This window comes from Sturnira hondurensis, unplaced genomic scaffold (assembly GCF_014824575.4).
Source record: "Sturnira hondurensis isolate 20B ecotype Veracruz unplaced genomic scaffold, ASM1482457v3 Scaffold0002640, whole genome shotgun sequence".
NCBI classification, from domain to species: Eukaryota; Metazoa; Chordata; class Mammalia; order Chiroptera; family Phyllostomidae; genus Sturnira; species Sturnira hondurensis.
The window spans coordinates 593,153-620,444 of record NW_028075271.1 but is presented as its reverse complement, the minus strand read 5'-3'; the positions used below and the strand labels follow the sequence as shown (position 1 = coordinate 620,444).

The 27,292-nt window shown below is 49.4% G+C and overlaps 2 protein-coding genes and 1 long non-coding RNA gene across 4 annotated transcripts in view; 2 read left to right on the top strand and 1 right to left on the bottom strand.

Annotated features, from left to right (window-relative positions):
- Positions 1-2,674: 2,674 nt before the first annotated feature.
- DNAJC28 (DnaJ heat shock protein family (Hsp40) member C28) lies at positions 2,675-4,119 on the top strand. The gene has a single exon (XM_037040637.1). It carries the CDS (start codon positions 2,675-2,677, stop codon positions 3,920-3,922), a length of 1,248 nt encoding a protein of 415 aa, XP_036896532.1. The 3' UTR covers positions 3,923-4,119.
- Positions 4,120-4,432: 313 nt separating this feature from the next.
- On the bottom strand, positions 4,433-18,803 carry LOC118983248 (uncharacterized). The gene is made up of 3 exons (XR_005065674.1): positions 18,791-18,803; positions 11,515-11,522; positions 4,433-4,514 (listed from the first exon to the last, which is right to left on the bottom strand). It is a non-coding gene; the product is annotated as an uncharacterized LOC118983248 (long non-coding RNA).
- Positions 10,116-27,292, top strand: part of TMEM50B (transmembrane protein 50B) — a 30,710-nt gene continuing 13,533 nt past the window's right edge. Inside the window, exon 1 of one of the 2 annotated variants that reach the window (XM_037040564.1) lies at positions 10,116-10,134. The gene's annotated coding sequence lies outside the window, so the exon portion shown is untranslated. Of the gene's footprint in view, positions 10,135-16,260; positions 16,390-27,292 lie in introns of those variants that run through there. The other variant, XM_037040563.1, reaches the window with a different exon arrangement.

Sequence of the window (27,292 nt, the reverse complement as noted above, 5' to 3'; positions counted from 1 at the left end):
CAGGGGATGCACAAAAGGCAACCATACATTGATGTTTCTCTCCCCACTCTCCTTCCCCTCTAAAGGTAAATAAATAAATAAAATCTTTAAAAAAAAAGATGTTTCTCGCCCTGGCTGGTGTAGCTCAGTGGAGTGAGTGCAGGCCTGAGAACCAAACGACCGCGGTTCGATTCCGTCAGGGCACATGCCTGGGTTGCGGGCCAGTTCCCAGCAGGGGACTCACGAGAGGCAACCATACATTGATATTTCTCTCCTTCTCTCCTTCCCTTTCTCTCTAGAGATGGGTAAATAAAATCTTTAAAAAAAAAAGATGTTTCTCTCTCCCTTCCTTCCTCTGTATATCAATCAATCAATCAAGATGCAAACATCAAAATGAGGTTTGTGACGACAGCTTTGTGAATGCAAAGTGCTATACAAGTATGAGTGGTTTTGTAACTGTACCGATGAGTTTTTTCTTTTATGCTGTATTTAAGATGCCGACCCGAAGAAACACTATTTTCTTTCACACAGAAGTTCTTTTATGTTGTTTACTTGAAGGAAATCCCTCTGAATCAGAATTTAAAGCTTTTTCTGTGCACCTACAACAGACAAGGCCAACAAATTATCTTGTCTATAACTCAGATGCTTAGAACACTTGTACCTGATTCCGGCTCTTATCAGGAGACCCAGTCTTAGTGCTGCTTAATGTGCCAAGCACAGTGCCACGTAGTTTACACACCTTGTGAAACCCGCAAAAACTTCAGGAGTCTGACGCAATCACTATTTCATCACAGGTAAATGTGGGAAACAAAAGCATTTATCTCGAAGCGCTGTTGCAAGGATTACGAGACTATACCTAAAAGCACTTGGCACAGTGTCTGGCAAAAACTAAGTGCTAATAACACGTTAACTAGTTATTGGTACTCTCACTTTACAGATAGAAAAGCAAATGAAAGAAACAATTTACAAGCCAGGTCTGCCTCCCAAGTTTTTTTCTTCTTCTTTTTTTAAAAAATCGCCTGAAACTATGAAGTTAAGTCCCCACATCAGTGGCTGAATTTAAAGCCAGAAGACCCCTATTTGGATTTTGTCCTCGACTGTCCGCAGCCCGGCTAAGCAAGCTGCTCAGTGAATTCTTGCTGGACCGATGAAGAACTAGGTTTTAGCCTGGTCGGCTACACCTTTCTGGATTAGGTAGACCAGTGTTGTCCCTGCGCAGGTGTCGCGTCTGCAGGCTCCGAAGCGGTAGTTCAGGGAAACGGACCGGCTTCCCCTCCCCAAACGCTCACCGCTCAACAAACCCCACGATAAGCCCTACCCGCCTCCGCGACCTTTCCGTGGCACCCCTAACACTCCCTGCCTCCTCTCAGCATGCGCAGGCGCACAGCAGAGTCCCCGCACTCTTCTCGGCGAACTACAACTCCCACAATCCCAATCGACCGGCCCACCTGACGCCCCGGGAGCCGGTGGCCCCTGGCCGGGGCCCCACCTCCCAAAATGTCCTGCTTGTGTCCTTTTGGGTACAGTTCCTTCTGAGATTCCTGGGCTCCCCGATGAGCTACGACACCTATCCCGATTAGGTACGGTTCTGCCGTCCGTGGCCTCTCCAGTCCCCTCGTAGGGAAGGGCACACAATCTAGTCCGACGGGGACCGGCCGCGGTGGAGACCTCGGGAGTGAAGGGCGCACCCCGCACGCATGCGCAGAGGCGCGTCGTGGGGGCGGCCTCGGCGGAGCCCCTTCCTGGAGTCTATGAAGGTGAGTGGGGGTCCGGGCGGGGCGTGTCGGGTGCTGGGACTAGCCAGCTCCCCTACCCCTCAACGACCGCCGTTGGCTCTACCGCCACCCCCCGCAACCGGCTCTAAGAGCTGTTGACCCCAGTTGTGTAGAAAATGGGGTCCCTGGGAGCTCAGTTTTAGTGTTCGTGCAAGAATGACACGATTAAACCACTCGCATCATTTCGTTGCCATTGTGTGTGTGCAAGTCTTTCTCCTCTGCTCTACTATGCGTTTATTTAAAAAAAAATTATTGTTCGGTTTTACCATGCATTTATTTATTTTTTAAATTTACTTTTATTGTTCAGTTCTCCCATGCTTTTAAAAGTAACAGCTAACCCATCGGGAGGGCTCACCTTTCATCTTAGTTTTCCGCCATGTAGCACATAGCTCCTTCCCAACAAGCTATAGGGCTTCAAGTCTTTGGGACTTGATTCTGTTCAGTCTGGTGACGGACCAGGTGTGTGCCTCGTCATGCCCTCCGTTTCATTTGTGTGAAGTCTGCTCACCAGAAGACTCCAGGAGACAACGAAGACACAAGGAAAACACCAGGTAAAGGGTTGGTAGATGGCTGATGAAGTCGATAATCTGCTGGGGGTACAGACGGACGTCTCACTGTGCCCTTGCCCTAACCATCTTGTTGGCTCCTTGCTCCGTGAGTTGGTTATGCTGCTTAACTTTCTGCGCTTATGTTTTCTCATAAACTGAGAAGATTGGGTTAGGTGATCTCAAGGAACTTGCCTGCTCCAAACTTTTGTGGTTAGTGAGTAGAATCCAGATTACATCACAATATGTTAATGCTAGACATCATCAACTTCCATTTTCCTGCCAGCATAAGTGAAATACAGTGTAAGGTTGGCAGCCGCCTTAGAAAGAACCGCCCCATATTGTACTTGTGCTTTCTTCCTTATTGCCGAAAGTATGAAATCATCAGGTAAAATAACTTTCTTCACCTTATATTTGTTGTCATTTTATAGATCATTGGTAGGAAGAACTCTGGGTACCACAGGGCCCCCTTTGTACGTGATGATGGCTCACATCTTAAGGTCTCGTCTGGCCAATGCTGCAGTGGTTCCGAATCGAATGAAAATGCTTCCATATCTTGGAGTCCTGAGAAATAGGATGATGTCAACTCATAAATTAAAGAAGAAGATGAGCGAATACTATAGGCTGCTGAATCTGGATGAGGGATGCTCTGCAGACGATGTCAGGAGGTCTTTCCGGAAGCTTGCCAAGCAGTACCATCCAGACGGCGGCTCCTCTACTGCTGACTCTGCAACGTTTATAAAGATTGAAGAAGCTTATAGGAAGGTTCTTTCCCACGTGACGGAGCAAACAAATGCCAGACAAAATAAAGTCGAAGAAGCGGATGAAGAAGAAGGGAAATTCAAATACACAACACCCCAACACAGGCATTATTTAAGTTTCGAAGGTGTTGGTTTTGGACCTCCAAGTCAACGGGAGAAACAATATAGGCAATTTAGGGCAGACCGTGCAACTGAGCAAGTAATGGAATATCAGAAGCAGAAACTATTCAGCCAGCATTTTGCCGAAAGTTTAACTGTTAAAGATATAAGGCAAAGTAAAGAACAAAAGATAACTCAAGCAATAGAGCGTTTGGTGGAGGATCTCATTCAGGAATCAATGGCAAAAGGAGACTTCGATAATCTCAGTGGGAAAGGAAAGCCTCTGAAAAAGTTTTCTGGCTGTTCATACATTGATCCCATGACTCACAACCTGAACAGAATATTGATCGATAATGGTTACCAGCCAGAATGGATCCTAATGCAAAAGGAAATAAAGGATACTATTGATCAGCTCAGAGAGGGGATTTTAGCATCCAGGAAAAAACTCGGGAACCTCATGACAGCAACTGAACAGAAACAGTGGAACCAAGCTTGTGAGCAGTTTGAGGAAAACATCAGAAAACTAAACAAGCGAATTAATGATTTTAATTTAATTGTTCCCCTGCTAACCAGGCAAAAAGTCCATTTTGATGCACAGAAGGAAATTGACAGAGCCCAGGACATATATGAGAGCCTTATAAAAACAGAAGAAGTCACAGATAAAAACCCAAATAGCAACGATCAGGGAGAAGGGGAGAAAACATCTGGAGTCAAGACAGGTTTTTTCAACTGGGCGAATATGTGGAAATTTATTAAACTCTGACCATTTCAACAGTACTGCCCCAAGTCATTTTCAGTTGTACTGACATCACACATAGAGGCTGAGGTGTGTGCTGCTACCCAGGAGCTTGAGAACTGTGTGTCTCGATCCTTTTCACAAACTGACCTCACCTCCAGGATATGTGAGGGAGAAGGCCATCAGAAACTGCATCACAGAGTTGCTCAACCAGCTTTGCTCTGGGCATAGAGCAAAAAGAGAACTGAGAAAGCTCTTTAACCCATTTCAGAGTTTCATTGTCAGTCATCAGAGGAAATGGGTTTGGACAGGGACTCAGACGGGGAATCCTGAAGGGTATTGCGGATGTCTCAGTGCAGTTTCAAACTCTAAAAAGTTGTCATTTGCCAACTTCAAACACAGGCACTTCAACGACAACAAGCTGAACAAATAGAATCCAAAGCCATAAAACTAAACAAGTGCGGGGAGTGTCGGAGGGAAACCTCCAAATGATGTGTTTCTTTGCCGGTTTGCTCCACTCACGCACCCGAGGCTATTAATGCTCCCGGTGGTTCCTCTGGTTGGGGCACCGTATGGGTGGAAATGCCGCGATCAGCAAGTCGGTCGTGGAGCTACTGCGCTGGGTTTTTGTTGTTGTTGTTGTTGTTTTTTTTAAATAAAGGTCTTCTCTGTGGATACTGAATTTAAAAAAACAAAAAACAAGTACCTGGGTTGTACTTTGTAGTTTTCCCTACCTAACTTCATGATACATTGGCTGCAGAAATTGATCAGGTTGGTTGGTTTAAAATCAGTCAAGCTGGTTGATTGAGATTTAGCTATTCTAGAAATAGACTCCTGTGTCCACTTTTTTAAAAGAAGTTCTGCGTGCATTTTGAGACTTTTCAGGAGTGGGGCTTGGCGGAAATAACACTTCGGCTCAAAGGAAACAGGATTTCACTTTTGGCCTCACCTCCACTCACTGAAACGTTAGGTTCACATGAACCTACCCGAGGTCTCTCCCGGGTTGTGTCTGTGGCTCCCCAGGGGCTTTTCCAGCCACAGGAAGAATCTCAGTTCACTGTCTTAGGGAGCTAATTTTCTTAGGAATTCTTTAATAAGCAAAGACAAGATGTCTGAATTTTTTTACCAATTTACACCTTTGGCAAATAAGAATTTGGCATTCATGAGATAGTTGCGTCTCATCCACTTTTCAGCAAATCTGACTTTTGTTTGAATTTATTGGGTTTAGTTGGTTAATAGGCTAACACAGGTTTCATGTGTACATGTCTGTGGTACGTGATCTGTATATTGCATTGTGCACCCCCCGCCCATCATCTGATCTGACGTAGTTGGGTGTGTGGGGCTGCTCTAGCCACAGAGTTGGGCCACAGGGAGGGTATGGGAACAGGTCAAAAGGAGCAGGTCTGTCTCCTCGTGGGATCCAGAGTGTGGCAGTGTGGAGGCCGTTCAGAAGCAGGGCTCTCGCCTCGCGTTTCGGAAGAACAGCTGTTTGTAAAGCATGTGATAGAGCAAAACCGCATCTTCAAAAGGAAACGTCAGGCGTTTTTGCTTAAACGATGGGGCATTGATTGCTATATACGTGATTATTTTGTTGAATGAGTTACGATGGGGCGTTGACTGCTACATACGTGATTATTTTGTTGAATGAGTTACGATGGGGCGTTGACTGCTACATACGTGATTATTTTGTTGAATGAGTTATTTGGCTTCTAGAATGATAGCATTACTCTGAAGAACTAGGTTCCAAAACACCTTAGAAGCCTACGATTCTGTGACTCTGGCTAAAAAGGGAATTCGGTGTGTCACACCCAGTTGCACTGCAGGAAAACCATCTTTAATACTGGATAAAGGGAAAGTAAAATTATCAGAAAACTCTAGCAAATCCTTAATTTCAGCATAGCGTACTTTATGCTTGTAAATGTTGTCTATATTAAAGTGAATTTTAATGATTATTGAGTGGTCTGTTGTAAAATAAACAATAATAACTATTTTACAATAATAACCACGTTTTGGGCTGACCACCTAAATTTTTTTATACCTAAAACGTTCTTTATCTTTTAGATTGATGATATCAAAACCAATCGTGACATAGATTTTTCTTATTAAGGTAATTCAGTTAAGTAAAAACAGGTTTATTTATTTAAGTAACCAAACTCCAGGTCAGACAAGATTTTGGCTGGTTTAGTGGAGTGTGTTAAGTTGGAATCTGACACATTTCTTATGACACGGCATTGACCTTTTCCTGTTAGTTTTTTGCCTCCTAACTTTGTCAGCTTTTCAGATGTCATAGCATTTTATTGACATTTCCCAACTCATTAACTGGCCCATATCAAACTCGGCCTGGTGTCCAGCCTTGTCACGGCTCCTCTCTTCAAACTGCAGGCCCGGGACCCTGGCCCCGTACCCTGAGGACGGAGGGAATCTCCACCACAGAGGCCTTTGTCCCCAGCTGCGGCTCGGCTTTGTCTGTGTTCTGTGTGCCTGCGGCTCGTCCTTGGTGGCCTGGCACCTCAGGTTGATGGTGTCCAGTTCTTTGGTAGATGACGACTGGTACTATGCGTGACCTTCCTCCTGCTGCCAGGACACAGCCCTGTTGGCGGTGGGGGGGTCCTCCCGAAGGTGAAAGCCCCTGTAACCCTGTCACTTGGCNCTGAGGACGGAGGGAATCTCCACCACAGAGGCCTTTGTCCCCAGCTGCGGCTCGGCTTTGTCTGTGTTCTGTGTGCCTGCGGCTCGTCCTTGGTGGCCTGGCACCTCAGGTTGATGGTGTCCAGTTCTTTGGTAGATGACGACTGGTACTATGCGTGACCTTCCTCCTGCTGCCAGGACACAGCCCTGTTGGCGGTGGGGGGTCCTCCCGAAGGTGAAAGCCCCTGTAACCTTGTCACTTGGCTGGGGCCTGTTACGCCCTCACATGCTTCCCTACTACCAACTGCCCGGGTCCCCATCCCTGGGCCTCAGCCCCCTGTGGGGACATTGCCAGCAGCCCACAGAAGCGACAAGTGGTGGTGCGCTGTGCCTGTTCCCAGAGGTGGTGCCTCTCCTTTCCAGCAGTGTTCCAGGCAGCATATGTTTACTGGAGACCTCCAGGAGACTCCCCCTTCCCACCACCTGGATTCCCAGAAAGCAGCAATTGAGGGGTGCATATGGGCCCCTCAGTCCCAAATGTGAACCTCAGACACTCCTTGGTGTCACTGCTGCTGCCACCACCCTGGCTCCTGCTTGGGGACACTGGACTCCCTCTTCTCTGGTCTAAGGGCAGACCCACAAAGGTGGTTATATTACTGAGACCAGTCCAGGACGTGAGCATAGAAGTCCCTCAAGGCTCAGGGATGATGGAGCGAGAGGGAGGACCGTCCTAGGACTGCATCATCTGGCCTGTTAAATGAAACTGCGTCCTCAGTCCAGTCCTCAGAAACCGCCTCTGAGCCCAGTCCCCAGCCCGCTGTGGGTTGACAGAGCCCAACATCCTTCCACTCTGGGACAGCCCCTCCCATGCTCCACGAATGCCCCGCTCACCCCAATCTGGACCTAGGAGAGTGAGGTCAAGGGAGTTTCTTCCCTGCCGAGACCAACCTCGAAGGTCTGGCTTCCTCTTCGAGGACCCACATCTTCCGTAGATGACTGATGTGTGCCATTGCTCTTCAGCCCCACTAAGTGACAGATCCCACCTGAAGGTCTCAACAGGACAGGCACACCCAAATACACCCCCAATAAGCTTAACACTGTTAGCAAGGACACCTGCTCACAGTGGAGGGGTGGGGTCCTTCCTGGTGCACCCTGAGAACCTTCTGGGGGAGCACGTGGCCCAGGGCACGTGACTCAGTTTGGGCATTTATGCCTGGGCTGCTGCTCCCTCTGTGGTTTCCCCTCTGGGTGACCCTGTGGCCTCATCCTTGCAAGTTTTCCGTTCAGCCACAGTTTGCACTGTGATTTGCCTGGCTGAGCCCCAAGGCTCTCAGTGAGCTTAGCCTGAACGATGCAGTGGATAGCTGGGCCTGTTGCCCGTCACCTTCCAAATGGCCCATGGTGAAGGCGGTATGTGTCATTGCTCTGCGAAAGGTGTGGTTCCTAGCCCAAGAAGTCAGGCCTGTAAGGCCTTCCCAGCATCTAGGGGCTGCCTGCCCTCCTTGACTTTCGGGCCCTCCCTCTGTCTTCAGAGCCAGTAACACCAGGTCTAGTCCTCATGCCACGTGACTCTGACTCTCCTACCGCCCTCTTCCACTTTGAAGGACCCCGTGATTACATCCAACCCACCAGATAATTCAGCATAATCTCCCTATTTTAAGATCGGTTGATTAGCAACCTTAATTTCCCCTTGCTATATAACAACATGGATAACACAGGTTCTGAGGATTAGTATATATTTGGGGAGACCATTATTTTGCTACAACATCCAAAAATGTATATAATTTGTACACACAGTCTCTTTCAAACACACACACAAATGTGAACACACTACACACCTGTCTATACCTTTTTCTTCACTCACCTATTAGTATATCTTCAAGATCCTTCCATAGCAACACATTATTTGTTAAGCCTGCGTGAAAGTGCTGTATGCTCATGGAAATTAGAGCTAATGAGCGCTGAGCAGATGAAGTAAATAGCACTGCAAGTTTACATGGAGAGACCCTGAGGCATGGAGCAAACGCTAGCGAAGTTATCCGGAATCTGGAATGGGATGCAGCACAATAATGAGGTACAAGGAACGGAGAAGGTGGCAGCTGCTCGCACTTGTTGAACGCTTGCCCCTCGCTAACTAATTTACTCTTCACAACAACCCCATGGCATAGACATACTGTCCACTGTTTCTGAGAGATGAGGAAACTAAGGCTCAGAGAGGTTAGGTAACGTGCCTTGGGTCATACGGCTAGAAAATGGCAGAGCTGGGATTTGAACCCAGGCTGTGTGTGGTTGGTCTGGTTCCGGATCCCAGTTCTCACACACGCATAATGCCGCTGTAGAGTTGGCCGAGAGGAGACTGGAGCGGATCACGTTAGTGACAGCCTCTGGAGAGAAGATGCAAGAATCCCATCGGTTCCCGGGGCTGCCTCGGATCCAGTCTGTTTCCTAGTAGGACTATCTATCATCATGCTTGTCCTCTACTTTCCCCGAGGTCCTTGCCTCCCTCACGGATTCCATACCGAGGAGCCTTAGGTGGTGTGATGCAGAGGAACGGAAGTGTGCTTTGCAGCTGGGGCCATCTGAATTTACACCCAGGTTCCGCTATTCACCAGCTATGTGACCTTCCTGAACTTCCTTTCCCTCACCTGTCAAAGGAGCACTGTCCCGTCCAACTGCAGGACTGTTGTGATCCCTGCGGATTTTGAACTAGACAGGCCCTGGCAGGATAGGGTCTCGGTGGTTCTCAGCGGAGGCGTACTGCCCTCTAGAGGACGTTTGGGAGATCTGCGCGGGAGTCGTCAGTTGACCCAATGGTTAGAGCTTCTGTTTAGCGCCTTGGAGACCGGTACCGCTGTGCTGGCTGGCCTTTGTTCTGATTGGTTGGTAAGTCCTTGCCGTCCCAGTTGTTCAACAGTTCAAACATCAGCGGGACAACAGGCATTAGGAGGTGGGGCCAGGGATGCAGGGAGTGTCACAATGACTGAAAAGAGGAATTTCCCTGTGTCATGCCCAGCATTCAAACACCCCACCAGGCATTCATGTGGGTGAAAAGTCTGCCTGTAACCACCTAGCTCAGAATGGAATTATATCTTACCTATAAACACAACGTACTTTTTGCCTGATTTTATTTTATTTTTTTGGAAGGATTCAGTTAGGGTAGGAATTTTTATTTTAAGATTTTATTTAGCTCTGGCTGGTGTAGCTCAGTGGATTGAGCGTGGGCCTATGAAGCAAGGGGTCTCCGGTTCAATTCCCAGTTGGGGCATATGCCTGGATTGCAGGCCAGGTCTCCAGTGGGGGACACATGAGAGGCAACCACACATTGATGTTTCTCTCCCACTCTTTTTCCTTCCCTTCCCCTCTCTCTAAAAAAAATAAATAAATAAATAATATTTTAAAACAGATTTTATTTTAGAGAGGGGAAGGGAGGGAGAAAGAGAGGGAGAGAAACATTGATGTGCAAGAGATACATTGATAAGTTGGTTGCCTCTCACATGCTCCAACTCTGGGGACCTGGCCTGCAACCCAGGCATGTGCTCTGATTGGGAAACAAACCAGCAACCTTTGGCTTTGCAGGCGGGTGCTCAATCCATTGAGCCACACCAGCCGGGGTGGATAGGAATTGTTGACTGGTTTAACAAGACCCTTGCAGTTATTTATTTATCTATTTATTTATAAATAGATAAATGAACGTATCCATCTATTTATTATTTATTTATTTTTAGACAGAGGCAGAAGGCTGGTTGACTCTCGGGCTCCCCTCTCTGGGGACCTGGCTGGCAACCCAGGCATGCGCCCTGACTAGGAATTGAACTAGTGACCCTTTGGATTTGCAGGCGGGTGCTCAATCCACTAAGCCACACCAGCCAGGGCTACCGGACTTTAAATATACTAATTGTATTTTTTCAACAAAGGCAACGGTTATGAAAATTGCACTTCTTTTTCCTGGGAATTTTACCAGAAGTACAGCGCACATTTAGGAAGCACTGCTGATGGCTGCGGCACCGGAATGCCCAGTAGTGCTACCCGCTTACTGCAGTCTGCGCTTGTAGCAAATATGCACCAGAGGAGCTTGGAGAGCCATTTTAATTTACAGCCAATCTTTCTAAGTGACTGGGTGTCATAGCCGGCATCCAAGATGACACATTCCTGTGTGGTGCCCTGCCACACTGTATTGGAATTGGCCGGTGTGGTCAATAGAATACAGTAGAAGCAAGAGCATGTCTCTTTGGAAGCAGGAGCCGCCTGCTCTCTTTCTCTCGGATCACTGACGCCAGCTGCCGTGTCTGAGGCAGCCTTGTGGAGCGGTACACGTGTTCAGCAGCTGAGGCCTCCAGCCAACAGCCCTGCGGGCGAGCTGCATGGGAAGCCGAGCCTGCGTCTCGCCTCCATGGGCCTGCAGCCAGCTGGACGGCAAACTCATGGCGACCTTGAGCTGGGATGACTCAGCTAAGCTGCTCCTGACTCCTGGCTTTAGAAACTGTGCAAAATAATCCCTAAGTGTTTGATGTTTTCAGTTGATAAATTTGGGGACACTTTGCTATAGAGCAATGGATAACCAATATAATAGACAAAGATGAATGTCAATGTCATCAATATGCATTGTTTTAAACATACTTCATATGTGCTGCCCTTCAAGTGTGATTACATTCAATATGTATGGTAAAAATTGCATATTGGAATGATTTATTAATTTGGGGTCACCTATTGTGCTTCTGTTTTATACGGTCCCCAAAGGCATCTCTATACCTCCTGGTACTACTGTAAGGCTGTGTCTTTTTCTGATCCATCTTCTGTACCGTTACCCACAGGAGAATTTGTCTCCATACCAGTCTTCTAACCACTGCTGCCAGACTCTGTCCTTGACACAGAGTGTTTGTGACATTTCATTGCCACCTTTTCCAGTATCATACCAAGTGATTATTGTGACAGGACACTCGGGGAAAGCCCTGGCTTGTTAGAGAGAGCACCGTATGCCTTACTTTCTCCACGTGTGTTTCTTTCCTTTTTAAAAAATATTTATTTATTTTTAGACAGGGGACGAGAGGGAGAAAGAGAGGGAGACAAACATCAATGCGTGCCTCTCGTACGCCCCCCACAGGGGACCTGGACCACAACTCAGGTATGTAGGGCTGACTGGGAGTCGAAGCTTCAGCTTTTTGGTTTACAGGACGATGCTCCAACCAACTGACCACCTGGCCAGGGGTAAGGCAGGCCTTTTAGAACCTGTTCTGGCACAAACCTGAACATGGTTGTGAAGTCACAAAGAGTCCAGAATCTAGGAGAGACCTTCCAGGGTCCTCAGGTAATTCAACAGAATACCAATATTTAGATACCAATCGAATGCCAATTGAATCAGGGCATGTGTGGAGTATATTTTTAGCCTGATTTGCAATTTTAGTACATTTGAAATGCCTACTCCAAAACGCTGACATCAGCAACTTAATCCCAGTATCTTTCTTTTTTTTTTTTTGCAATTATTTAGGTATTTGGTTGCACTTTTTATTTTTTATTTGATTTTGCCATTACAGTTGTCCTATTTCCCCCCTTCATTCCCGTCCATCCTGCACACCCCCTCCCCCACCATTCCCCCCTTTAGTTTATGTCCACCTGTCTCAAGTTCTTTAGATTCTATATTTCCCATACTATTCTTGCCCTTCCCCCATCTATTTTCTACTTATCGTCTATGCTACTTATTTTCTGTACCTTCTCCCCTTCTCCTCCTCCCACTCCCCTGTTGCTAACCCTCCATGTGATCTTCATTTCTATGGTTCCTCTCCTGATCTAGCTGTCCTCTTAGTTTGCTTTTGTTTTAGGTGTGGTTGTTAATAACTGTGAGTTTGCTGTCCTTTCACTGCTCATATTTTTTATCTTCTTTTTCTTAGATAAGTCCTTTTAACATTTCATATAATAAGGGCTTGGTGATGATGAACTCCTTGAACTTGATCTTATCTGAGAAGCACTTTATCTGCCCTTCCATTCTAAATGAAGGCTTTGCTGGATAGAGCAATCTTGGCTGTAGGTCTTTGGATTTCATGACTTGGAATACTCCTTTCCAGCCCCTTCTTGCCTGTAAGGTCTCTTTTGAGAAATCAGCTGACAGTCTGATGGGAACTCCTTTGTAGGTGACTGTCCCCTTATCTCTTGCTGCTTCTAGGAGTCTCTCCTTCATTTTAATCTTCGGTATGATGTGCCTTGGCGTGTTCCTTCTTGGGTCCAACTTCTTTGGGACTCTCTGAGCTTCCTGGATTTCCTGGAAGTCTATTTCCTTTGCCAGGCTGGGGAAGTTCTCCTTTATTATTTGTTCAAATAAGTTTTCCACTCATGGCTGATCCTCTTCCCCTTCTGGTACCCCTATAATTCGATGTTGGAACGTTTAAAGATGCCCTGGAGGTTCCTAAGCCTCTCCTCATTTTTTTGAATTCTTGTTTCTTTGTCATTTTTTTCTTCCTTCTGGTCCACCCCCTTGATTTGAGTACCAGTTTCCTTTCCATCACAATTGGTTTCCTGTGCATTTCCTTTCAATTAGTTTAGCCTTCATTTGTTCCTCTAATTTGAGACTAAAATCAACCAATTCTGTGAGCATCCTGATCACCAGTGTTTTGAACTGTGCATCTGAGAGGTTGGCTATTTCTTGGTCCCTTAAGAGTTATCGGCTCTGGGGCTTTGAGTTCTTCTTGAGCCATGATGTTTTGGTCTGTTCACACCTGTTACGTATGAGGGGCAGAGCCCTAGGTGTTCACCAGGGCTGGGCAACCCAGTCAGTGGGTTGTGACACTGTATGTGGGGGCGAGGTCAGAGAGGGGCAATGGCGGTCCCCTCTGCTGCTTCCCACCACTGGGGCCCCCGTGGTCTGTCTCTCTGCTTGCTCCTTCGCCTGGTTTATTGGTCTGGCTGAATGGTTCATTGTTCTCGGACTTCTGTATAGTTCAATTTTCTGTGTTTGATTGCGTTTTTGTTACTAAAACTTTGTTGTTTTTAAACTTGGTTGTGCGAGAAGGCACAGTGTTTCCATCTATGCCTCCATCTTGGCCGGAAGTCCTGATCCCAGTATCTTTCAAATGCATGTTTGACTCTCTTTGTGAAACAGTTCATAGAACGAGAGAGAAGTAAACTACCTTAGTGTTGGTTGCTACTCACTTCTGGAAAAGCAACTCAAAGCGTGTACATCCTCATGGTAGGTCAGTGGTAACACCTCTCTTCAAATGTGGAGGTAAGCACTTTCTCACAGGGAGTCCTCTGTTAAAGCTTTACAAAATCTTAGGGAATATTCAAATACTTAATACTTTAAAAAGTGATGAGATTCAAGACTATGGTAGAAACTCCTACTTTCCCACCAATATCCATTCTTGCCCCTTCTTTCATAACAAAACACTAGTTTTTAGTCTTCCTTGTAGTGTAGTGTAGCTAAGTAACTGAGTTTTTGCCAGCACAACAAAAGCAGAAAAGGCATATTCAACCTTTTGGAAAGGTTCTGAAAGAGAGGAATGTTCCCTTCTTTGTCTTCTGCTGACTGGAATGCAGGAACGATGGCTGGAGCTATGGCAACTCTTATAGATCATGAAGTGATAGTGGGCATGGAACCTGATATCTCCCAAATGTCCATATATTTTAAAGGAATATTTATGGACATAAATAAATATACATGTGGTTTCCTTGTCTGGAGCAAGGAGGCCGGATCTATATCTATGAACTGCCAGACCATTTCCAGACGAACTTTGGACTTTTTAAACATAAAAAGAAACTACCAATATTTTGCTTAAGCCACTGTTATTCTGTGGTGGTTTTCCCCTGCTACTCTCAGTCAAGCCTAATACCAATACAATGATCAAAACAGAAGATTTTAAAACTTATCTTTAAAACTTATTTTATTATTGTTCAGTTACAGTTGTTTGCATTTCCCCCCACCACTCCCCTCCACCCCAGCCAAACCCACCTCCAGCCCTTGCTTCCATCCTCCCCCTTGGTTTCGCCCATCTGTCCTTTATAGTAATTCCTCAAAACCCTTCCCTCCACTGTCCCTTCCCCTCTCCCCTCTAGCTATTGTTAGATTGTTCTTAATTTCAATGTCTCTGGTTATATTTTGCTTGCTTTTTAAAAAAAAGATTTTAAAAATATTTTATTTATCATTAGAGAGAGGAGAAGGGAGGGAGAAAGAGAGGGAGAGAAACATCAGTGTGTGGTTGACTCTTGCACGCCCCCTACTGGAGACCCTGCCTGCAACCCAGGCATGAGCCCTGACTCAGAATCGAACTGGGNTTGCATTTCCCCCCACCACTCCCCTCCACCCCAGCCAAACCCACCTCCAGCCCTTGCTTCCATCCTCCCCCTTGGTTTCGCCCATCTGTCCTTTATAGTAATTCCTCAAAACCCTTCCCTCCACTGTCCCTTCCCCTCTCCCCTCTAGCTATTGTTAGATTGTTCTTAATTTCAATGTCTCTGGTTATATTTTGCTTGCTTTTTTAAAAAAAGATTTTAAAAATATTTTATTTATCATTAGAGAGAGGAGAAGGGAGGGAGAAAGAGGGAGAGAAACATCAGTGTGTGGTTGACTCTTGCACGCCCCCTACTGGAGACCCTGCCTGCAACCCAGGCATGAGCCCTGACTCAGAATGGAACTGGGGACCCTTTGGTGCACAGGCCAGCACTCAATACACTGAACTACACCAGCTAGGGTATAAAACTTATTTTTAAAAAGCCAACCTTTATAGGCCAGCAATTTAACCTTTTTAAAGGTCGCACATATTTCAAAAGTAATTTATTAAGCAAACATTTATTGAGCACCTATATCATAGCACTTGTATCAAGATGATGGGCAATGCACTATAAATGTATTATTTGACAATTGACAAAATAATAGTATGCATGAAAATAAGAACTGAGGGAGAGTAGAAAAATAACAAAAAGTGGGGATTGTTCCTCTTACGTGTATACTGAGATCTGTAGGAGTAACAGGAGTATAAGAGGATGGCATTTTGTGATATAAAACCTTTTATTTCATTATTCTTAAGGGGAAAACTCTTTTCGATTCGAGCTGATAATATCTGGAATTACACAATGTGTTTTCCTCAACCAACCAAACGGCGTTTTATATTCTGAAGGGCATTTAGACGGGGCTTTCCAAGGCTGGTGAAATTATGCTGAAAATTCAAGATGCCACGTTTTTAAAGGAGACAGTAGGAAAAGACCTGACTATAAGAAAGCTAAAATCTGGGTGGGTGGCTGGGAAAAGCACGAGGACAGTATCAGAAGACTAGTTATATTGTGCTGGACACCCAGGGTTACAATACTAGTTAGTAGTCTTACTTCCCCTTTCTAGGTCCCCATTTCCGAGGCTCGCCGATTGAGAAGGGCAACGTCTCTGCAGACTCCAGCTCCTGAGAACACTCCTGGAGCATGGGACCTATCTTGAGCAGGTCGCGGCCAACGCCGTTGGGTTTATGGGGAAATGCAAAGGGAGCCCCTGACTTCTGCTTTCGGGTCCGCCCCCGCCACCCCGCCCGCACAGGCTTGTACGGGTGCAGCACTTGAAGTCCGCAGCAGAAGACTGCAGGAGGGGCCAAGCCTAACTGGCTGCGAGACTCCCAGCCCGCGGTCCGGCGGGCGACCTGCGGATCTGCGGCGTCCTTGCCCCGCCCCCAAGGGTCTCGCCCCGCCCCCGGCAGGTTACTAACTGTACGCTGATTGGTCACTGCGCACCGCACGGCGCCGCGCCCCGCCCCTCCCCAGCGGCGCTCTCCCCTTGCCCCCGCCCTCCGCTCCCGGATCCCGGGGCCAAAGTGAAGTGGAGCTTGTCCGCCCGGCTGCCGCGCAGCATCTTACACTCTGCGCGCCCCTGGGGTCGCCGTGGGTGTCGTGGGAACCGGGTGAGTACCGTCCGCCGGCCCCCGGGGCGTGCGGGCGCGGGGAGGCACCCCCGGCCAGCGGGTCTCCGGGCCTGCGGAGTGCGGCGGTGCCCGGCGGAGCCAGCCTTCGGGCTGGGGGCCTCCGCCGCCCCTTCCGGCCCAGCCGCGTCCCCTAGGGCCGGACGGGTAGGGTCGCACCTCCGCGTCCGGTGGAGGTCTGATGGCTGCACTGGGAGATCTGGGAGGTTTGCCTGTCGAGCCTTCCGGCTTCCTAGGGCGGCGGGCCGGGAGACGGGGCACGCGCACGGGGCGTCGGGGCAGCTCAGGGCTCCGTCGTCCCTCCCGGTGGCTCTGAACCTTGGCTGGGAATGTTGTCAGCGTCGTGGGAACTTTTCCGCCACTGTTCACGCGGGAGTCGGGAAAGGGGAGAAGATTCACTCTCTCTGGAGAATGAGTCCTACCGTGTGAATGTCCTTTCTGATATAGGGCAGCAGAGAATTGCTGCTATGGGTGGCAGTTGTGCCCGGGAGAACCATTTTCGTTTTCCAGCAATGAGTTGGCTTCCGAGTTAACTACAGGGAGGTGCTTAATTTGAAGGGTGAATATATGACCTTTTGTAAGCCCAGGGTGTGTGCGTGTGTGTAGGGGGATTCGGGCCTCCCAGTGGGATGAACGGGTCGCCAGCTTTGTGCTTCCAAAGACGTGAATTTGTTTTCGGAGTGCCCACCGTTTCCCTCAGACGCACCTACCTGCACTCAATCCCCTAAACCTAACAGTCCCCGAGGCTCTGACTCCCAGGCTGGGCACCCCTCTTCCCCAACCTTTGCAGTTACTTCAGAGCTGTCTTCTCTTCTTTCCATCCTGCGTAGGTGTCACACGTAAAACAAATGTTAAGCATTTTTACCGGTGATAGAGTTGCAAGACTCTTCTTTCATTTTTATTTTTCAACTAAAGTTTATGTTCACCACTGTATGTGTTAGTTTAGGCATACAGCGTAGTGGCTCTTCCCTCTTACAATGAAAATCAAAACTTATCTTGAGTATTGATGGGGCTGGAAAAGCCAGTTTCTTGAGAAGGGGCGGGGGAGGCTGTAGTTTTCCTCTTCCAGAGACACGCCCTCCCCACCCCCTCCTCGGCCCGCTGGGATTAGACTGCCTTAACTGGCAGGCCTTTCCTGAATTCTTTTCTGGAGCCAAGGTAGTGACTTGGTCTGATCGTCTTACCCTTATTTGCTTCTTTTAATGGATTATAGTGATATATTCGGGTTGTAAGTTTCTTTTGATATCGCAGGAGAGCATCAGGTAAAAAGTTCATACCCCATAGAATATAATAGACATAGATGAGCAAAGAAGTATATCAAGTAAGAAGTTAGAATTCCTTGTATCTTCTTCACTCCGCATCCTCCACGTACTGAATTCCGCTCCCTGAAAGGGATCACAGTGCCGCTGGGCACCTGGCTTCCTGTGAGGACACATCTTTGTGTCGGTACTGCAGACCTCCGACTGCGAGGTGTGCTGCCCTTGGGAGCTTTTGGTCGATTCGGGGTGTTAGCCATTAAAAGCCCGGCTGCATAAAAATCCTTCCCACATTGTTTATCTAAGCGTCAAGTGCATAATTTAAACAGATCAGTGTAAATGTAATGCTCTTTTCACTGAGAATCTTTTTATGAGTGAAAGGATTTTATAATATAAAAGCAGAAGCTAATTTTCTATGAGTTGAAGGCATTTCTTAAAAGTTTTTTTTCATATTTAGAGACTGGATAAAGAAAAATTTGAGGACTAGGTTAAATAATGGTGAATTTATTAACCTTGTTACTGCTCAGTGGCACTGACTTCAAGGTCATGTGGACTCACTTGACTGGCCTTACCGGAATGAACAGATCGAAGTGAGCGGACCTGCAGGGAGAGAAAATTCCACACCGTGTGTAATACCATCCGGTGGGAATCCCCTTGAATAGCCGACAGTAACAGAACTTCTTGTTCTCTATTTGAATAAGTTTCTTTTATTGCGAAATGTGTCTCAGGTACAAAAAAATGTGTAAAATAGGTATGTATATTTAATTGAAAGAATACTATTGTGATGATTGTCACTGTATCTAGCACCAGATTAAGAAATGAAACGTTTAGCCCTGGCTGGTGTAGCTCAGTGGATTGAGCGTGGGCCTGCGAACCAGACAATCGCGGTTTGATTCCCAGTCAGGGCACATGCCTGGGTTGCAGGCCAGTTCCCTGCAGTCCAACTCCCAGCAGGGGACGTACGAAAGGCAACCATACATTGATGTTTCTCTCCCTCTCTCCTTCTCCTCTAAAGATAAATAAATAAATAAAATCTTTAAAACAATAAAAAAAAAAGAAATGAAACATTTACATCCTTCTTCTAGGAGTAGCCTCTGACCCGATTATTTGGTTAATCTTTCTCTCACTTTTAAAAAAATATTTTTTTTATTTATTTTTAGAGAGAGGAGAAGGGAAGGAGAAAGAAGGAGAGAAACATCAATGTGTGGGTGTCCTTCTTGTGCCCCCTCCTGGGGACCCGTCCTGCACCCCAGACATGTGACCTGCTTGGGAACAGAACCTGTGGCCCTTTGGTTCCCAGGCCAGTGCTCAAATCCACTGAGCCACACCAGTCAGGACTCTCTTGCTTTTTAAATAAACTTTACACATCATTGTATAAATATTCACATGTACATACATATTTACAGCCATGTACATATATGTGCGCACACACACAAACGTATCCTCAAAATATATTCCGCTTTGAATGAATGGTGTTAAAAACGAGATTCTTGTCCAGGTAGATGGTGAGCACGTTTTAAAGTGTTCTCACCATTGTTAAGAGTGCTGCGAAGAGCTGGTCTGAAGAGGGGTTAAGGAGCGGGTATTTGTGTGGTATTTAGGGAAAGGAATGCCTCAATAAAGTTGCTGAGTTACATAGAATTGGTTAATGCTCCAGAGAGCAACAAAAGCATACCTTTCGGATTAATTTTTCTACCAGCATATAAAATCGTAACACCATATTAATTTCTGCAGTTAAATGCAAAGCTTCCTCAACTATAAATGGCGCCTTTGTTAACAGTGGATTTTTCATTAAAGAAACTGTGGTAACGAAGTTCTTCCCCCCACCCCCCAGGGCAGATGAGACCCAAGCAGGCTTCGTGGGAAGTGCCAGAGCTTTCCGAGCGGGAGATTGAAAGTTTGTGCCGTGGCTGTGAGCGCACGCCCAGCTGTGTGAGGAAGGGACAGTAATGTCGCTGTTGGAGGGGCTCCAGGAGAAGATGAGTGGGACAGAGCCGCTGCAGCCTCCCTGCCTTTTAGGGGGGCCCCTGCTGAGGGGGTCAGTGGGCAGCGACAGGAGTGGGTCCCAGGAAATGGGACTCCCACTGAGGGGGCGTCTGGAGGACTCCAGTGCGGGCCAGGGGCTGCCAGGACGGCAGCCATGCAGTGCCCGGGAGGTGCGGTCCCAGGGCGCAGGCCGCGCCGTGTTTCTGCTGTGCGCTTGCCCAGCCTTCCCGCAGGACCCCTCTGTGCAGGAAGTGACGGTCCTCTGCTGAGGCAGGCTGCAGGGCTGGAAGCGCTGAGGGACCTGCATCAGCACGTGACCAAGGTCGAGCCAAGCCGAGTGCAGATGGGAATCTGGGCCAAGTTCAGGGGCATTCAGTCCTCAAGTTAGAAAGCTGCCGTAGCAGCCAGGACAGGTCTGCACGAAGTGGCACCGGTTCAGTCCAGCCTGCCGACCCTGCTCCTCTGCGGGCACAGCTGGCTCCGTGCAGCCCTCCCGCGTCGGATCTTCCTGAAGCCTCTTTGTTGATCTCGTCGCTCAGGCGGCGGCAGCTCCCTGACAAGAAGAGGAGCCCTTTTCGGAGACTTTGCCTGTCTGTGTGCGTTTTGATTCTGTCATCATACTTGATTGATATTTTGGCCAGTAATAGCATTTAGTTGGAAATAAATTTCCTTCAGAATTGTGAAGTTTTGCTTCATTGTCATCTTACCTCTAGTGTTGCTGTTGAGAATTCTAAGCTATTAAGATTTCCAATCCTTTTTATGAGACCTGTTTTTCTCCCCGTCCCCTTTATGAACTTCTAGAATCTGCGCTTCGACCCATGCTTCAAAATTTAAAACTGTGTGTCGTAGTGTGAGTCTGTTTCCATCAGTTCGGTTTAGTATTTGATGGGCCCTTTAAAACTGCTGTTTGGGGTAATTTTCTTGAAATATTTCATCATTTTCTCCCTCCCGCTGTGTCTGTACCCTCGCTTCCAAACACCTGACATTTGGATGTGACCTTGTAAAGCTCCTCTAATCTTCTTGTGTCCGTCTGTTTCCAACTGGCTACATCCTGGTAGATTTTCTTAACTTTCATCTCCCGACTCACGTATTTGGATTTTTTAAACAAATTTTTTATGATTACATTTTTAATTTCCAAAGGCTGTTTTTTAGTCTGAACGTTTCTTATGCTAGCATCCTGTTCTTCACCTGATTTTAGGCAGAAGGCCAGGAAGCGGTCTAGCATCCTGTTCCCGATGAATAGATGTCATGTTCTCCATCCCCTGCACTTATAATGATTTAAGTTTTCTTTCTCTGTCGTTTTCCACCTTCCTTTCTGGAAGGAAAGGGTCTGGCTGCCAGTCTCCTGAGCTGGGACAGAGGAGCCGTGGTTCCCCATGTCCTCTTTTCAGGGTGATACCTGCGTCTCCTTTGGGCCTGATGTCCCCCAGGCCAGAACACGAGAAACGGGGAAAACCCTCAGACTCCTGCTAGGGTGTGGACGAAGCAGTTGCCAGCACCATAAAGAGAAAAGAGACGGGATCTGGGGCCTGACTTTTCCGACTGGTGCCCCAGGTCTCTCCTGGGTTGGTGCTCCGTGTCCTTGCCGCTGGCCTGGGCGTTCCGCCCTCTTGGGTGTGCCCAGTCAGTCATCATTGTCCGCCTGCTTCTAGCTTCCAGTCATCGCTGTCCCCTCATCTGTGTTCTCTGTCACGAGGAACTTCTTGCCCTCTCAGTGAGGCTTCAGGAGGGAGCAGACTGAGATGCCCGTGGGCAGCCTGCCATCCTCACCCAGAAGCAGCAGTAGTTTTTCTTGACCAGAGGAAGGGTGGACCCGTGGGCGCAGAGTGCCCTCTAAGGCAGCCCTGCTGTGCAAGCCACCTCTCTGGTAGGTCGCCAACAGCGTTGGGCCACCCCGGGTGCCGGGCACGGCTCTCCTCACTAACTCTCCCACTCCGAAGGATGTGCTCCCGTCACCCCGCTTTATGTGCCTGAAGACTGTGGCCTTGGGGCATTTGAAGCTCAGCAAGTGCCTGGCACACAGCCGCTATTCCATGAGCTGTTGACCGGGTGAATGAACGGGGCCCAGCAGGCCCGGCTGGGAAGAGGCTGGAGGCAGGAGTGGGCCCAGGCCAGTCCTCACTCCAAAGCCTCTGCTTTGAGCTGCCTCTGTGGAGTGGGTGCTGGACCGTGAAACTGGGGCTTCACGCCCTTTAATACTCTCCCAGCTCCAGGCCCGGCTTTCCCAGTGCCGCTTACCAGGAGGGTTCCCGCGCATACGGAGCCTGGCTCTCTGTCTGAACCGGGGAGCAGGATGGTCCCTGAGCAAGACGGTCCCTGAGCAGCCCCCAAGGCTGCAGAGATCCCTGAGCAGGACTCCCTGCGGGAGCCGAGGCCACGCCCCTCAGGCCCCCGTGCCTCTCTGCCCGGCTCACGGGCTCCTGGCCTGTGCAGCAGCCTTTGGGGCCTCGGTGGCATTTCGTGCCAGTGTGCCTTTCTGTTGTTTCTAGCTTTTCATCACCAAAATTTTAAACATACAGCACAGTTGCACAGCAGATTTAACACTTTTTTTGTATTTGCTTTATCTTTTTTTGCCTGTGCTTAACCATTTGAGAGCACGTTGCTGGCACTCCACCCATGAGAATGTCAGCCTGCGCCTCCTGACACTGACATTGCTCTCCTCAGAAACCACAGTTCCTCATGGTCACGTCCAGGAAATTAATCCCCTCTGATGTCTGAGCTGTATCACATTTCCCCAACTGGCCCAGACTGCCTTAAATTTTCAAAAACAAACAACCAAGATCAATAAAGTTTTATGTGTTTCACTTGGTTTGTTAATTTTGTGTTTTTTAAAAAATTTAGGTTCTGCCCTGGCTGGTGTAGCTCAGTGGATTGAGTGTGGGCTGCAAACCAAGCCGTCACCGGTTAGATGTCCAGTCAGGGCACTGGCCTGGGTTGTGGGCCAGGTAGGTCCCCAGTAGGGGACACATGAGAGGCAACCACACGTTGATGTTTCTCTCCCTCTCTCTCCCTCCCTTCCTTTTCTCTAAAAATAATAAGTAAAATCTTTAAAAATTTTTGTATATTTTTTTAAACCACTGTGTCCCCTGCTGCCACCTTGCTTGCCCGGTCCACCCACAGCTGCTTTGCCGCGACCCCTTGGCTGCCCGACTCCGCCCCACCTGCTGGTCTGCACGGATGTGGCTACTTTCACTCCTTGGTGGTTGGAAGTCCATACAGTCCAACTGTCTGTCGGTTCTGGTTGTTACTTTGTTTCTAAATTGTTGTTGCCCTCCTTTTTGGTTGTGCAAGGAGGCACAGTGCGTCTACCTATGCCTGCATCTTGGCCGGAAGTCCTCAATTTTGTTTTTTTGACATGAAAGAAATTCACGCTAAACCCCTTTGACGTTTCCGGCTCACATTGCTCTTAGATGGTGTCACTTCTGGAGAGACAATGTGCAGCAGCATCTTAGCAGAGTGAGGGACCCTTGAGGCAGTTTTGGGCATTGTTCCCAGAGTTTGCTAATGGTCGGGTTCACCTGGGGAGTTTAAAAAAAGAGATGACCTGGTGTCACTCTTGACTTTCCGATCGTTGGGGGTGGCGTGGGTCCCAGTGACCTTTTTCCTCTAAACTCCCCAAGTTCTTGTGACACCAGCGTGGTGCTGGTCCGTGCACCTGTGCCGGGGGACACCGAGGCCGCGCATCCCTCTCCCTGGCCAGCGCAGCGCAGCTGGAGAACGTCGGCGTTTTTCCCGACACCACGCGAATGCCACTCACCAGTTGTACACACACACTAACTGCCCTGGAGTGCAACGCGCTGCGATGGAAACAGTGCAGCCATGGCTCATGAAGGCACTTTCTCCGAGTCTGCCCAGAGGAGGAGGCATTTGGCGTGTGTGCGGAAGGTTAAGTGGGAGTTTGTAGACAAGAGACGGGAGGGGCCGGGTGTGTAACTGTAGTAGTTCGTGTTGCCAAGCCTTGGCCGCCCGCCGTCTGTCGCTCTGTGGCTGGAGTGTGGAGTGTGTTGAGGGGGTAGGAGACAAGACAGCCATGTAGGGGAGGTGACATGCAGAACCATGTCTCTTCGGACTGTGTCTCAGGCCGCTGGAAGTTTTTGAGTGAATGGTGTGATCCAGTCTGAGTGTCAGAAAACTCTGGTGGAATGTGGACTTGGGGAAGCAGGGAGGGGGATTTGAAGAAATCGCGTGTTTGCGTGTCTTGTGACGGCAGAACTTAATTCCCTCACTGCTCCTCAGTGTATCGGCTTAAATAAGCCTGGGGGCAGGGCTGACTCCATCCCTCTGTGACAGATGCTGAGACGCACAGTGCATTTCAGAGTGGGAGAGTTGGGACAGACTTGACGAGAAGTCGAACTGCTACGTGCCTGCTGCGTGCCTGCCATGTGCCGGGCCCTGGGAACACTGCAGTGAGCAGAACCGGGCTCGGCCTGGCCTCCGTGGGCTCACCCCGATCTCGTTTCCTCCAACCCCTTTACGCCCACCACCCAGCAGTGCCGACTCCCAGGCTCTGCCTCTGGTCGGGCCTCGGTCCTGCCCTTGTTCTCTCTGTGGCCTTCCCAGCCCCCCAGCCCAACTCATTCCCGCTCCCAGGCTCCTCGCAGGCCTTATCTTCTCATCTGGACGGCCAGTCCGGCCTCTTATCCCGCCCTCCTATCCTGCCCTCCTGTCGCTCACACCAAGGCCCCTCACTCTGCTCTGTGCCCCCCACTCCGCCCATGGCAGGCATCACTTTCTGACATGGTATAGCATTTACTTTTAAAAAGATTTTATTTATTTAGTTTTAGAGCCGGGGGGAGGGAGGGAGCAAAACATCAGTATGAGAGACAAACATTGATCCGTTGCCTCTCACATGTGCCCGGATCCGGGGGCCTGGCCTGCAACCTAGGCACGTGCCCCGACCGGAGACCGAACCGGCGACCTTTCACTTTGTGGGATGACGCCCAAGCTGCTGAACCACACTGGTCTGTGCTCATCATGTACTTTTTGAGTCATGTTTAATGTCCTCCCCACCCCCCGCCCCCGCCCCCCCCAGCAGAGCTCCACACAGTCAGCCCTTCGGTCTGTCATCGGTGTGCCTGGTGCGCAGCAGATGCTCTGTAAACGGATGTGGTGGAGCAAGGGGAAGCTGAGGTTCAAGTTCAGAAGGGACAAGTAAACTGCCATCTGCTGTGAGCTGGAGTCACTTAGGGGAGCTGGGGACGGGGCAGGACCAGCCCGTGGGAGCACATGGGAGACAGTGGAAGAGAAACCCGGGCGACCGAGGAGAGAGACAAGGAAAGGTCATCAGAGGACACTGAGGCATGCGACGGGGTTTCGTCTTTGCCTTAAAAGAAACAGGAAGGCAAAGGTTTTAAGCAGGAGGGAGATGTCAGCTTTGTGCCTTTTTTCAAAAGTCACCCCAGTGGCAGTGTGAGGACATGTGAGTGGGGCAGGCGTGGGTCTGGCTGGGTGGCTGGGGGGGTCATTGTCAGGGACGGGTGAGACAGCGGGACTCTGCACAGGGCGCAGGAGATGAGGGAAGCTGGACTTGAGAGAGGCTGCGGAGGTGGAACTGGGGGAGAATCGGATGTGAGAGGGGAGGGAGACTAAGGAGGAGGACGGCCCCCTGCCTGGCTCGCGTCACTGGTGAGTGGTGACTCATTCATTGTGGGGACTCGCCTCCAGGCGAGCGGGTCGGGCTGGGAGGAGGTCACCCACGGGGACTTGGTGTTTGGACATGTTGGTGTTGAGGTGACTTTGCCTGCAGGTGGTTGGATGTGTGGGGCTGGGCCTGGGTATTGAAATCTGTGAGTCAGCTGCGCAGAGAAACAGCGAAGGGGAGAATTTACCAAATAACCCATGTTGTGGATAATTAAACGTTGTTAAGGGTATTACTGGGAGAAGTGATATAGTTCTGAAATTAAAGTCTTTAAAAATCTATTCTCCATACCCTTTACTTGGTTTTCTGGTGTAAGTCTTCCACCAAAATTGGCATTTCACTCCATTTTCTTCATGTTCTGTGTGGTTTACAAGTGAGAAGGCAAGCGAGCATCGCCCGAGATTAAGTGTGCACGGTGGCTCTTCCAGGAGCCGGGAGATGTCTGAACGACCCCCAAGGTCGGACTTGGCCTCCACAGCAGCCCCACTGGAAGTGCCTAGAAGCCGGTCTACAGTGGCCCAGGAGGACAAACTATTGTTCCCCAGACCCCTTCGGCCAGATCGAACGGGCAGCGCCTGCCACCGTATGCCTTGGTCCCCAAATGATGTCCATGGGCTGTCCCCGCTGCAGGCAGCAGAGCAGTGACTCTCTCTTCCTGTCGGGACTCAGGGGAGGAGGTGGGAGCCAGTCTGACGAGGGGCAGCGGTGTGCCCAGCAGTGTGCCCAGCAGTGTGCCAGCATGGCTGCGAGCTCAGCTTTGGAATCAGGTCTGTGCGCCGTGGGGATCTTGGCTGCCCTCCTTGCTAGCTGTGTGACCGTGGGCAAGCTGACCACTCCCGGGGCCTCTCAGCCCCTCGAGACAATGAGAGCACCTGCCCGAGAGTGTGGGCGAGGCTCCGGCGGAACGGCTGCAGGCAGAGCTCCTGAGGTTGGTGTGGAGCGGGTGCAAGGCGGGCGCGCCTCCCAGCTGCTGGACAGCTGGTCATCAGTAACTCGACCTGGTGTCTGAGTGATGTTAATATTTCATTCGTCACCTGATTTTTCGTAACCTTTTTTATAATGGTACACACTTGTGACTTGAGTTTTAAAAGTGCTTACTGATTTCTCCGCTGGCTGGTTAGCACCCTGCTGACAAGGGCCACGTTTCAGGCATCTTCGTCTTCCCACGGTGCCTAGCTCGAAGGGATGGCCTACAGATGCCAGACACGTGCTCAGGAGTGCAGTGTGGGCCGAACACCACTGCCTGTGTGGGTCTGCTGGCCGGTGGATGCAGCCATCAAGGAAGGAAGGAAGGAGACAGTCAGAGACCTGCACTCAGCCCACCTTTCGCCCCTTCTAGAGTTTCTCCTAGAGCTGCCTCCAGACTTCGGTCACCACTTCGTCACTCTGAGCCTCTCATTTGTTCATCTGCCTCGAATCGCCCTCCCCGTGGGGTCTGCCCGTCTGTCCTATGTACATCTCTGCCTGGTGCCCCTCGGTCTTGGTCTGGCCTCTGTGCGCCCCTCCCTCTTCCTGTCTAGTGTGGGGGCCGGTCTCCAGTGCGAGGTGCTGCTGCCAGGGTTCTAAGGGAACCCACGGCCGTGGCTTCCCTGCTGGTGGGCGTCGAGCACGCTCTGCAGACCGCTGCCGGGTCCCTGCGCTTCCTGGGTGGCCTGTGCCCAAGGGCCACGGCCACACTCGAGCTGGTGCACTGTCGGTGGCTGCTTTGGGCTATGACAGTGGACTGGGCGACCGTGATAGACTGACCGATCTGCAACACCAGACACACGTCCCGCGTGGTTCTTCACAGGAAGTTTGCCAACCCGGCTTAGATAAGCAGGCTGAAAACTCCTTCATGACCCGGCCCCAAACGGGCTGGTCGCCCTCAGTCTTCAGAATACCTCAACTCTACCCTGTTCTTCTGGCCGACATAATTTTGCATACTGTTTCTTCTTTTTATCTGCCTCGCCCCTGTGTGTGCTTCCAAATCCAGCCAAGCCTGCACGCTCCCTCAGCCCTTCCCAGC